At 44.2% G+C, this 13,503-nt stretch overlaps 1 protein-coding gene across 6 annotated transcripts in view; it reads left to right on the top strand.

Annotated features, from left to right (window-relative positions):
* Window positions 1-13,503, top strand: part of fam13a (family with sequence similarity 13 member A) — a 37,471-nt gene that overhangs the window by 15,773 nt on the left and 8,195 nt on the right. For all 6 annotated transcript variants that reach the window (XM_078109103.1, XM_078109102.1, XM_040186136.2 and 3 more), the window contains exons 9-14: window positions 6,092-6,133; window positions 6,248-6,436; window positions 7,138-7,279; window positions 9,117-9,169; window positions 9,411-9,453; window positions 12,040-12,187. In XM_078109103.1, the coding sequence (XP_077965229.1) occupies window positions 6,092-6,133; window positions 6,248-6,436; window positions 7,138-7,279; window positions 9,117-9,169; window positions 9,411-9,453; window positions 12,040-12,187 (617 nt within the window). The remainder of the gene's footprint in view (window positions 1-6,091; window positions 6,134-6,247; window positions 6,437-7,137; window positions 7,280-9,116; window positions 9,170-9,410; window positions 9,454-12,039; window positions 12,188-13,503) is intronic.

The following is a 13,503-nucleotide window of genomic DNA, read 5'->3' as shown; positions in this document are numbered from 1 at the left end:
TGTAACCAATGGTGTTTCTTAGAAGCCCGTTGGAAAAAGGTGGGAGTGAGGAACGTTGCAGTGTGGTGTGAGTGCAGGTTCCCCGTGGGTACGACAGCATTGTTGGCCGCCTCCTCAGTAAGTCTCATCCATCAGCGGGAAAAACCCGGACGGCACATATTTACTGGCTGGATTTAACTGTTTTTTGGTGTCCGTACCCTCTTTCTAAATCTCCAACATGACATTGAACCCTAATCGCAACCAAGGTTTTAGGTCTATAATCAGTCTCAGTCAACAAGGTCACGGGATTTCTGGATTTAATAACTCAAAGCCAACCGCGCATGACCACAGGTGTTCCAAACTCAGTCGTGCAATAACACTGCTGGTGAAAAGATCTATTATTCCATCAGTAGACCGACAGCACTAACTAACTTCAAGCAAAAGACACTGAAAATACTTTTTTTATAGATTTTAAAATGTAAAAATACCAATTTTTTTATTATTATTACTACATAGTTTCACAGAAGATTAAGTAGTTGGTATTAGGATTATTGTTAGATACAAGTATGTGGAAAAAAACACATGTGGAAACAATGTGTTTTTTTTATGTGCCATTTTGATTTTAACATAAATAAAGTACAGCAAAGTTGATGCTTGTGATATTGAGACACAAGAGAGAATATGCACGATCGTATTCCATCAGTACATTTTTACATTCGCCTGCATGCTCGGTTGATCCTGAAGCATAGTGGCTCTCTGATACAATAAGCATATACCCACCATAGCTTAGCCAGGCTTATCCAACAAATTCTTTAGGTCTTGACCACCACACAGTTTGTGCTCTTTGGTATTCTAAGAATGTCCAGCCCCCGTCTAAAATCGGATAGCTTGGGGGTCCTGAATGGACCAGAGACTGAACAGAGGAGCTGAGGAACCAGAGGCTGTGCAGCTCCTGAATCCTCATCGGCTCTTAAGAAATGTACTAAACCGTTTTCCACATTTTGGTGTTTCTTCAACATTGCAAAGTAAAAAGGGATTATCGAGTAAACAAAACTGTTATTGGCCGCATCACCTCAAAGGAAAGTGATGGCAGCAAAATATCGTTCACATACCATATCAAAAAAGAACTTTAATTAGACTCAATCAGCAGATGTTGTTGTCGGGAAAGTTAAGGCAAGGCCATGTGGAGGGACCCTCGCTGGAGGATTACTCAAGTAACCACCATCCGCTAAGCTGGACAACTTTTGTCTGCACCGGGTTTTTTTTTTTTTTTTTAATTGTCCAGAAGGACCGACATGTCATTGGTGGTTTTCCGATTTACCCCGGAGGGATCGGGCCTTTTCCCGATCGCCCCGACAAAGCCTTTAGTTACCCACTACCATACCGAGGGGATAAGGGGGATTTCCGCTTTTGCAATGCACGGCGGCAGTGACGGCACATATTACTTTAATACGCTTGCCAGACTGTGTAACACCAGTTAAGGACGTGGGTGTGGGGAGGAAAAAAAACAAAAAACATTCACCTCTGAGTCTCTAAAATAATGTGGAGGTGCCTTCAGCAACGCCTGGAGGAACACATGTACATTTCCTGCGCATTTTTGTCATTTGAGAAGACTTTTAAAACGTTCCGCGAACTTTGGCACATTTTGATTCCTGTTTGGCTTGAAACTTAAATCCCCTGTTTTGAAGTCGTTGAGGTGCTGCGCGCCTGGCTCGAAGTCGCCCTCCACCCTCCACCCTCCACCCTCCACCCTCCACCCTCAGCCCGCCCGCCTGCCCCTCGACAGTACGCCACATGACGGCACGTCACGTACCAAGAGAGCCAGGCAGTCACGTAATGAGCCAATAACAACTCTTTCTTCTGTTTTTAGAACAACTGAGACTCAATGCGTTCGCCAACCGCCGCGTACCGGCACAGTAGACAAGGTTACCTCATATTTTAAATTGTGAGTTGGGGCTCTTTTAAAAAAAACCAAAAAACTAGTGAAACCAAATATTCTTGCTGCTTTTATTGCTTTACCAGCAATATTGCGTGACTGCTCCTTTTTAGCTTCTGCTGAAATGTTTACAGTACAATGTGCAACCAACTCTGATTGCAGCGAGGACACAAACAAAGCTATTTTTTGTTACTGTGGCATTTACAATTCTGTTATCCCAGTGAGACGGGGGAACAGCTGTCTTGGCTTTTTCGATTAGTATAGAACTAAAATAGTACTATTAATACAGATACTGACAATTTTCTGTCATTCACTGATGATAAATACTAGTTCAACACACAACAATCCTCATTATCTGTGGAGATTCAAGTCTAATTAGCTTGAACACGCATACCTGGTTGGTTTGCAGTTTTAAAATGCGCTTCGTATAATGTCACAAATGTAGTCATCGTTGCCAAACACCGACATGAATTCAACTGTAAATTAATGGATCGTAACAAATGCAGTTAAAAAAAAAGAAAAAGCGTGTTGCTTATGTGTTACAAGGCCACAGTTCAGGTCGGGCTCCAGTGTTTTCCTTCCTGCTTTGACTTCGGAAAAGAGAATAACAAGAATTTAGCTCTGCTGAGACAAACACGGCGAGGTGATTGTGACGTTTCCAGCCTGTAAGAGCCAGGATATGAAAATGTTAGGCAACCTCTTCATTCAGTGCCAACACTGAGAGTTCCTCTTATTGTTGCATTATTTCATCGTGTGCCGCTGGCAACAACCAGCCAATATGCAACCATTTCTCGTTTGGTTCATAACAATGACCAGAGACAAGCTCCACAAAGGGACTGCACCATTGCACCACATGGCTATTATTCTGCAGACAAAAGTCTTCTGCTCCTCTTTTCAGCCCCACGGACACGACGGGTGTGGCAGGGGTGGGGGGGCAATGCTTTTAATTAATTTTACTTTATACACACATCGTATCGTATTCGTATTACAGCTCTGACGAAGAAGACGGGCCAATATCTCCTTTTTATATGAGGTAGGACGTCTTGCCTAGCTGACAAAGTTAGATGGGAGTGTGTTGTTTTTGTAAATTATGATGGGAAACAATAGAAGCGCCAGTTAGAGGGAAATCAATGTACAACAATTTGCTTGTGAAAGAATGCCAAAAAATGTTTTGTAATATAATAATATCAGTTCATTCATTTTAGTTTCAGCTTTCATTTTGGAGAATATCAACAACAAATTTATTATATTTTAATTGAATTAATAATATTGAATTATTGAATACAACAATAATTAATCATATTTTCTTTTCCTGACATTTTCCATCCGTGCCAAAGTTACAACTGCGTGAGAGGACAACATATGTGTTCAACATCCTGCAGACCCTTGTTTTTTGTTTTTGCACGTGATAATGTTCCATACAGACTAGCCGCACATGAGTAGTAATCACATGTTAATCATCAATGACCCTACTAGCCTTCGCTTTTTGTTGAAGTTGATCTGAAGCCTTAACCCCAGCAGCTTGTTCAGCAAGTGTTGCTGCTGGTTCCTTATTTAATCACGTGCAGTTGACACATTTTCACTGGAGTGTTGTTTGCTGATATGACCTCAGAGCTGATAAGACTTCAGACCAGAGCGGCTGTATGAGGGAGCAAGCTTTTTAAGTGGTCATAATAACTGGAATAATGCATAATAATAATAAGCTGAGAAAATAAATAATACAATACCATTTTAAATACACCTTATGATTATTATTTTATATAAAATGGACAGCCAAACTTTACATATTCTAATTAAATTAATTAACTAGATGTACTTTACTATCTTTAATAAAGATAATAATACTTTTGTAGCTTTTGCTTGATGGTCAACTACTGCAGCTCGGGTGTAACCAAAAGGCAATACATCTTTCTTGGAATAATTCTCTTGGTTATGTTGTAATGAAACACAAATCCTTTTCTCCCAGAATGGAAGGTCAAAGGCCCTAATTAGTGCACTAATCCAAGTCCCAGGCATGTGGTCAGCTATGAAGTCAGCTATAAACAGTATGTGTAGTAAATACATAACAATAACCTGTTTAACTTCTGCCTGCGATATTTAATCTCTTTGTCTGCATTACATAATCGCTCTCACTCAAGCAAAATTGAGGCAATCTATCGAAGTCTATTGGCTTCATCCTCTGGGCACATTGAACATCAAAATCCAATAATTGACATTGATTATTATTGACAGACCCCATTGGCAGGATAGTATGGCACATATTTCGTCTTAATGGCTGTTTTGTGTTATTGTACACATAATGTATGTGTAAGAATTGAACTGCTTGTCGGACAAAATAAGCAGTTTTCCTGGGTTTTTTTATACCGTAAACTAAAAGGTCAACTAGGAAAACCTAGTTGTGCAGATCAATTGCCAACTAGGTAATTTGTTGCAGCAGCGGTCTGTGTCACTACAGTTAATGTTTGTGTTAGTTTCCACCTCCCTTTACCCGTCTGTGTCTCTCGCTCACATTTATCAATGGCTAGCTAGTATGCTAGTATGACACATCCCCACCACACAGACTTTCTTCTTACTGATGTGCGCTTTCTTGCACATACATTCAGGCGGCCACATGGGAGCTCAACCTCAGCCACGAGTCAACATATGTTTTAAAAAATTTTGCCGGTTAGTGGCGTCATACTGGGCTGGTTGAATTGACGCTGCTGGGTGCACAGTATGGAGGATTCGATGCTTCAGAGGCTTTGGAGATGTTTTTCCCAAAATATTTGTAAGGGTTTTATTAGAATCCAATAAATAATGTAATCATGTGGAGCATTGAAGTAAATCTCAGAAGCACGGTCCACACAAAGGGTTAATTTTTGGGATTAGCAGTCAAAAGGAGACATCTCTTTTGTTTTAATCCAGCACCATTGCATGAAACTAACAGCGTCAGTGTTAAAATCGCAACATTTCTGGGGGTCTCATAATCCTTCACCGGCACGCACTCCAGTTGAATAATGAAACCCCCGCGTCAGTTTTCTATACGTTTTTAGATTTTTCTTCAGAAGCTACTGCTATATTTCAGGGCTCAATGCGTCCTCTGCAGTTAATGGATTCGTGCCTTTGACATTTGCAGGCATCCCGGTGAAAGGTTAAGTCCACAGTAGTGAGCCATTGAAGCGTTTTCTGTTGCTTTAACCTGTTGCGTTCAGTGTCAGGTCTATTCTTAGGTGGTGGGCTGTTTCCCCCCCGCCCCCCCACGCTCGGAGATAATCGAGCGGTTCAGTCCGCTGCCTCAGGAGCACCTGTGAGCCTTCCACCGCTCGGCCTGTTGCAACAGAATGAACACAACTGGCCATAAGCACATATTTAAAACTGTTTAAAACATTTACAGGCCCACGGTTATGTTTTTCATTTGTTAAGCTCATCAAAAGGATCGTCAGGTTATCACGCAGTTGGGTGGGGGGGCGGATGGGGGTCATGTGACTGCTTTTCCTGGTTTACAGCTTTGATACTGGGCACATTTTACACAAGCCCACAGTCACCTTCAGTGTACCATCACTCCGTTATTATCTCTACCTGTATCAGTGCACCGTAGCTGTGCTATTACTGTCAACACCACTGTTTATGGACGGTTCAGGTCACCCCACACATGTTGATGTAGCTGTACTCCAAATGACGTGGCGCTCAGATTTACGGTCCAGTGTTTTCTTCTCATTGGGCTTCGGATATGGACGGAATCTATAACAAACCAGTGGGACAAATTACCTCCATAAATGGATGAAAGTCGTACTTTGGCTCTTCTGATAAGAGTTCTGGTAGGAAAACACCTCGACTGTGATAGAAGAGATAAAGGACGTAGCTTGATGTTGCCTTGCACCTTTTATATGTAGCTATACATATGTAGTTCGGTATAGATACACTCACATAGAAGAACCATTGCTCATTACCTCAGATAATAAAACGATATGGAGAAAACCAGAGATCAGATCAGTTTGGACCATGTGATCTACCGTTAAGAGATGCCGGCCACTTAGCATTCAGAGGACACCGTTAACTCACTCATGCGCACTAGATGCCTCCATCACCTGGGGGCCAGAACCAGAGGCTGGGGGACTTTCGGCGTCGCCCAGAGGACCTGTTTTGACCACCTGTTCCCGTAGCGCTCACTCTTTTCCCCTCTTGTTTTTATTTCAGTACCCTCCTCTCTCCTGTCCACTTCAGACCAGATGTAGGAAAGTAAGTTGACTTTATTTACTTGACTACTATTATCACCACTTCCTGCACTTTCATTCCATACCTGCTGTACACTCCACTTATTCTTTTTCTCTTCTTTTTTTCTTGGACCTTCAGTTTCCTGGACAGGACGATCCGTTCGGCGGTGGTGCAGCACCTCTTCGATGGAAACCCTTCAGGGGATCAAAGCTCAGAGGACTGCGAGTCAACCCCACGTCCAGCACCTCCGAGGCCATCTGCCCGACAGAGACGTCGGCACCACAGGGAGCAACAGGAGGAGGGGCTGAGACTCAAGGGAAGGAACCGGTGAGATGAGTCCGCTGTCGTCACCTCGGCGTGGTCGAGGGTATCAACTCGCGTTCAGTGTTGCAACCAAAGACAAACCGCCACCAATCTCACCATCTTTGTCTGTAATCGTTTCCTGGAAGTCTTATTTTATTAGAATAATGAGGAATAAGTCTGCTAATACTGGAAGAATAACGCGATGTAAACCAAAAATGATTTTCTCATTCTTGTGCAGAAAATTATTTCTTATTTCAAGATACAGAATCATGATAAACGAACGTGTTTAACAGGAATGGACTAAATTGATAATACTATTTCAGTAAAGCAGAGTAAGTTAGTCATCACTACTGTGCCACCACTTCCAGTTGGTGTTTTTGATGACGGTAAACCCTCGTACGGTTTTCATTCTTTCCGGTAAGCTCGTCCGCTGACACACCGCGCGCTCATAACAACCGCAGAAAGAAAGTAATCCGTGTTGATGGAGCTACACCGGGGCGAGACGCCGATTAGAGGCGCGCACGAGTCCAAAGACGGCCAAAAATGCCAAGACCGTGGACAGTAAATAGAATTAGCGCCGAAGGCTAAACAGCACGCGCCACCAGAGTTATCAGGATGACCCTGGCTTCACGTTTCCTGAAGCATCTCGCCCAACGTGAGGCCGATAAAGACGAACCAAAGCGGCAGCGCTAATTTCCTCACTCTGCTGTTCTCTGCCTGAGCAGCAGGGCCGCGTCCGACCGAGCCGACACCAACAAGGAGAACATCCCCCTGAGCAGTGGGAGCAGTGGGAGCAGTGGGAGCGGAGCAGGGGAGGACACGGGCAGCAGCGTGGACTCGCGGGGAGGCCAGAGTGGCACTCACACGGTGAGTAATCTCGCCTCGTCTCATCCCGTCTTTGGGATGTTTGTGGGTAAAGCACCTGCGATGCCAATCAGCTCGTCGTCCTTTATTTCTGACTCACTGCAAATAATTGCCAGTTGCAGTTGAACGAGAGGCCTTAAATGCAGACGGCAGCGAGTTGGAAGACGACAGGAAGCGAGATGCAGCTGCCTAATGGTTCCGCGGCATTCTCATTGAACAGCGGCTCGCAATGTGCAGCGCGCCGCTCTAATTGCAAACCAGTTCTTCCAGAAGCCGTGCTAGCGAAAGGGTCACTTACCAGCGTGCAATTAGCGGAAGCTTTTATCCTTTTGAGGACAACAGTAGACAGTTGTCATGTCGGTACTTGACTCACAACACACTGTTGAGTGCTCAGTATTTGTATCATGTTGAAGGGAAATTGGATATATTATATAAACTCTACGAAATAACAGCTCCTATTTGCGTGAAATGTCTTATATGTACTAGGATCTAGTTTATGGACAGTTTATTTGATTTGTTGCCATATTTATTTTACTTTGGTTGGAAAGTTGGAGGCAAAGTTATTGTATTACTTTCATTATAACATTAACCTATTTTAAGAAAAGTGTAAATTCCAAATACGGGTTTATTATTTTTAGTTTTGGTACCAAATCTTGGATATTAAAAAACTTCCATTAACCAATTAGTCAATTCAGAAAAGATTATTTAGCAACAACTTTGGTAATTGAAAGTCAGTGTATGAGAAAAACACATTAAATATTCTTTGCTTCTCAAATCTGAACATTTTATTATCTCATTTTAAGTTAAATAAGTTTAAGTTAAACATATAAGTGATTGATCATAAGTGGATTATTGGTCCGACAAAACCGGCATCATTTTTTTCTGACATTTTATAGATCAAAATCATCAAAAATGATCAGTTATTAAATTAACCAATGATACCAATTGTCACACTGGTACCATCCGGGTTAAGCGATGATTAGATGATAAAATACTCGGTCAGCTACCTCTGGTCTGCCGACCGCGATGCAATGAATCACCACCAACGGTTGAGTCCGTACGAGGAGGGTGTGAAAGCTCGAGGGGGGAGACGGTGCGAACCACGTCGCTTTCGTAACGCGATCCAGCGCCTGCAGACTCTTCTTACACCGCAGCAGCATGAAAGCAGGACAAATTATTATTCACACTCGGCTCATAATTCATACGTGTTAATTTAAAGTTCAGACCTCTTGCTTACACTCCGCTGGCTCCTCGTGCCGGCGCTTCATGTAACAGCGCAGGCGGCTCTGGAAGCTTTGGCACAGTCACGGTCCGCGGTACGGAATCCCGATTGGTGCTGAGGTTTGATGTCAGCGAGGGTCTGTCGGTGTGAACACCACATGTGAGCTTTTTCATGTCATGAGCCACTGAGAGCATTTAGTAGCTGTGAAATTGTCTCGCGTGTTATTTCTTCCGCTATTTATCGTACAGCGACACAGCGTACTGGAAAACACACCAGATTGATTCATTGGAACGTCTTTGATGAGTCAATTGAAGTTTGTGTTGTGCACAGTTCTGTATTTAATAGTTAATATGCGATTAATGATTAAGTTGCATCGTTCCACACTACTCTCAGGCCTGTGTGTATTTGGCTTGATGTGCTCCAGACTGAAAGGTCTCAATTTCCAGATGGAGTGCAATGAGGTTTCCATACGTTTAATGGCTTTACATTTAGAGGTCTCCTTTAACTTTGAGGTTCATGTTTGCAGTAAAACTCGTCAACATCTCTCGTCTCTAGTGATCATAAAATAGATCAGTATGTTTAATTCTGATTTGAGTTCTGTCTTCTTCCATTTTAAAGGAATGTGTTTGTGAGAGACCCGAAGCAAACCACATGGAGAGATCCGACAGAGAGTAAGCTCTTTAAAACATTAACTTGATTTGAAATTTAGTATGTCATTTAAGTTTTTTTGTCATTACTGTCACCACCTGAATGTTTGTGTCGCATTGATAAGCTACCGGCTGCCACCATCTTAAGGGACCTGTTGGTCATTCTGTGGTGTTTATTTATTAGGCAACAAAGATATACATACAGTATGTGATCGTATCAACTGTGTTATTCTGCTAAAGTGATCTTTTCTGATGGATCTTTCAGGAATAAAATTTCCAGAAAACGCGCGATTCCTTTTCGTCAACAGGTAAGTTCAAGTTCTAGTCCTATCAGGTCCTATGAGCCTCCATTTGTTTCAAGTTGTATAGTTTGCAAACAGAGGCTCAGATTTGAAAGAAACTGATGTGAAAGAAAGGAGATGGCTGAATATTCAATCTCAATAACTTTATGGTACTTTTTTTAATTGGTCAGTAGCACCAAGTTTAAAAAATGTATTGTTAAATGTAAATGTATTACTCGCGTACTAAAAGTTTTCTCCGAATTTTACAACTTCCCAATTCAAATAATTCGTTTGCAACGTTTGTACATTCAACATTTGGCTTCTTCAAATTAAGTCTAGTGCAGGTGTTGTTTACCTGAAACACGGGTATGGTATCAGCGTTTAAATAAAACCAAAAACATTCATATGATACACTACAATATGGAGAAGTAGGATGTACACGCGAACCAAAGCAGTGGATTCAAAAAGGAAATGAAATGAAGCTAAAGTGGAATCAAACAGCGGAATAAAATCTGCTCGTCTCCGCCTCTCATCTGGACCAGCACCGCCGAACGTTATCGCGCAGCCAATGCGAATATGACCTTTCTGAGCCGCCCAGATGGATGTTGGTAGCAGTTCAGGCTGCAGCTCTGCCACCACCAGCACCCCACACACACACACACACACACACACACACACACTTTGCCACCCAGCGACCATCTGGAGCCGGCACGGATGCGCTCTGACGGGGCGCCGGCCTCTCGGCTGGTCACTAAAGTCCGGGGGTTATCACGCACACGTGGGCGTTACCACCAGGCCATCTTTGTCCTCCCCTGAGCTGCAGTTCGTTTTATTAATCAGCAGACGGATTACGTGTGCAGAAATGTTAAAGAAGTGTTTGCAATTACGTACCCGCAGTACACCCGTGTACATCTGCGGTTAATTTGAGAAATTAAGAAGTCAGTTATTTACTGTTTAACCAGTTAACAATCGGTGCATATCGTTTTGCAGCTGATTTGGTCTTTCTCTGGATGGGTCACTTTTTTCTTTTTGATTGTTGCCAGAATACACACTCAAGCGTGTGGAGAGAGCAAAAAGAAAACAAAGCTATCTGACAGGAAGCTTATGTCAGGCCAAATCCTTCACTTTGTTTGTGTGGGTCCTTGGAGGCGGTTTATTCTCTCTAGACTGATGCCTGATGGCAGTGATTCAGAGATTGACTAGCTGGATCAACTCTTAATAAATGCAAGTCTCTTACCAAGCTGAAGTTTGATTTCACCCCCAGGTTTGATATTATAATGCAAAATGAATTATGTAGGTAGGCCCAACAGCTCCTATCTCAGAATTGGTCCTGCAAAATTAGGACTTTTTTAAATGTAGATGCTGGTTTGAGTTTTAAAAAATGACAAATTGTACTTTTTGGTTTTTCACAACATATCATATTATCTTTAAAATATCTGTGAATCAGCACACGTAAAACTGTGATCCATCGATGCATTCAAAACAAGGGGCTAATTGGGAACAAAACAAAAACGTTGACACACAAAGAGCTTTATTGATCTTGAAAACTGCAGAGCCGCTGTGATTATGGGATGGAGTTAGCTGGTGTGTGTGTGTGTGTGCTTCCCCACGGAGGGACAATGACGGTAAGAGCTCATCACATCAAAGCGAATGCTCCCGTTACCCTGAGACTCATTACGGCCGTTGATTCCTTAATCTCACATGGATGTGCCTACAAAAACAACAACAAAAAACAAGTGCTGTTGTGAGCAGATTCTCAGTGCACACCTCCCAGTGAGCTGTCTGTGGCATTCATGAGGTCTGGTCAGCCTTCTCTAAGAATAGCCTCGTGCCGCCGCGCCCAGGCCGAGGAAACGGGACCCCGAAGGCCCGTGGACACATTCTCAATTCATGACCTGCTGAGTGGGTTTGATCAAATAGATAAAAATGCCCCCAGAATTTGGTCCAGGGTCTCTTCTTTTTTCTTTTTTTTTTTTACTTTTTTTAAACTTATATTTGAGTTAGAGAAAGTGTGATGGGGGAGCAGGGAGAGAAGGAAGGAGGAGCCTACATGCAGTTTGTTTGTCTGCACAGAGAGAGAGACGGAGAGAAAAAAACACCCTGTCAGGCTACGTGTGCTGCCTCACAATCCGTTTCTTCTCCTCCCTCTCTCCCCTCCCTCTCTCCCCTCCCGTCTGCTGCTGTGAAAAAAACAAGTCCGGAGCAGCGTCAGGGCGGGGAAGACAAACACATGTCAGGGCGGGGAGAAAGCTCTAGAAAGGAGGGCTACTGTAGAGAGAGATAGAGAGCGGGGGAAGGGGGGATAGGCAGGGGGCGTGGTCAGGGAGGCCAATGGAAGGAGGACGGGGCGGAGCCAAACCCTCGCTGCGCTCGCGCGCGCTCAGAGGCAGATGGGCGGATGTTTTGACCACGTAGGCGGCCAATCGGTAGCGAGGGAGCAGCGCCTTCTCCCTCCCCCTCCTCTCTCCTCCCTCCTCCCCCCCCCGGGCTGGGACGGGCCGTGGGAGTGGTTGGTGCGGCCCCCAACTTAAAGAGTGTGTGTGTGTCCGCGTGCTGGCCATCGTCGTCGTGAGCGCTCATCTCCTTTACTTCCGTCCTCTCATGGTCGTGCAGACGCTCAGGATGAAGATCCAGGAGTCGCCCGTCGCGTGCGACGCGGGGAGGGTCGGCGGCGGCGGAGAGGCGCGAGGCTCGGACCAGGAGCGCGAGGAGGTGCCTCGCCTGGACCTGACGGCGCTCACCGAGGAAAACAACTGGGGAGGTAAAGCTCCCCGATCCGCCTGCTCGAGTTGTTCTCTTAGCATGTGATGCTTCTCTGCCGAACACACACACACACACACACACACACATTTTGTGTGTGTTCTTCACACAAACATGCTCGGACGCAGCTCTGCACATTGGGGTCTGGGCAGCAGCTGCACACCTCCTGGCCCCTCTCCTCCTCCTCCTCCTCCTCCTCCTCCTCCTTTTGCATATCCTGCTCGCTTTAATGTTCAGATATCCTCCACACACTCGTGTGTGTATATCTGGCTTAGCGACCCACAGGAGCGTGTTATCCCAGCTGGGGGAGATAAGGAAGTGCTGCAGACTGTTTGTTGTTTTGTTGCTGTTGAATTAGACCACATGGGAACCTTGAATGTGAAGTTTAGAGCCACTTGTGTTCGTTTAAAGAGAAAACGGTTGTTTGTTGTTGTTTTTTATCAGGATGTCTCTTTACTGGAATTTCCTGCATTGAAATGTGTCAAGGCTCCGCTGCTGTTATTCACAGTCAGAAATTAATCATTAAATGGGAGGTGGAATCGAGATAATTGAGCAGAAACTTTGCTTGCATTCCGAGAGTTGATCAGTTTCATGTGAGATCTTGAATGTTCACTTCGTCCCTTGCCAATGGTGATGGTGATTTTGTATTTAATGGCAGCTTTGCAAACTTTAAATGCATCTAATAATTATAGTCACAAGCATTGCACTAAGGCGATGTTCTGCAGCCAGACCTCTATTTAGTACGTTCCTATCGTGTGTATTAATGCACTGCTGTTGGCCTTCTGTGCAGAGAGGAAACCGTGCACAATTGCACGTGCACTCAGACTGTGATTGTTTTACTGGGAGGTTGCAACACAGCGGACGGACGGAGGAGGGTGGAGGAACCTGTGGGCTGAGCAGCGAGAGCCGAGCATTTTGTTGAACTGTTCACTGCAATGACAGCCGACAGGTCCATTTCTTCCAGTTAGAAGGGCACGTCAGCGCATGTTTTGACTCCCACTAACCACCTCCACGGTTTCCTGTCTGAATGTTGCAATCACAGCAATATATTCCATGCTACAAATCCCTCAGCTTATACGGCCTCATGGCTCGAGGTTGCATGATTTGTGGAGCTCTCTAGTGGTCAAAAGTGATACGTTAAAAAACAACGGAGGTCTGTGAGACGTTGTTGTTGCTGCTGCTGCTGCTGGAAAGCATTTGCATCACGAGCATGTCTAGCAATTGATTTATTGTGCCTGAGCCAACTGTTCAGTCTTGTTTCCTAAAGGTGTGGCGTTGGTTGGTTAAGCTCCCGGAGTCTGTGCACGCTGTCTCGTA

This window comes from Gasterosteus aculeatus, chromosome 9 (genome assembly GCF_964276395.1).
Source record: "Gasterosteus aculeatus chromosome 9, fGasAcu3.hap1.1, whole genome shotgun sequence".
Taxonomy (NCBI): Eukaryota; Metazoa; Chordata; class Actinopteri; order Perciformes; family Gasterosteidae; genus Gasterosteus; species Gasterosteus aculeatus.
Note: the sequence above shows the minus strand (reverse complement) of the source record. Positions and strands in the feature narration are given on the sequence as shown.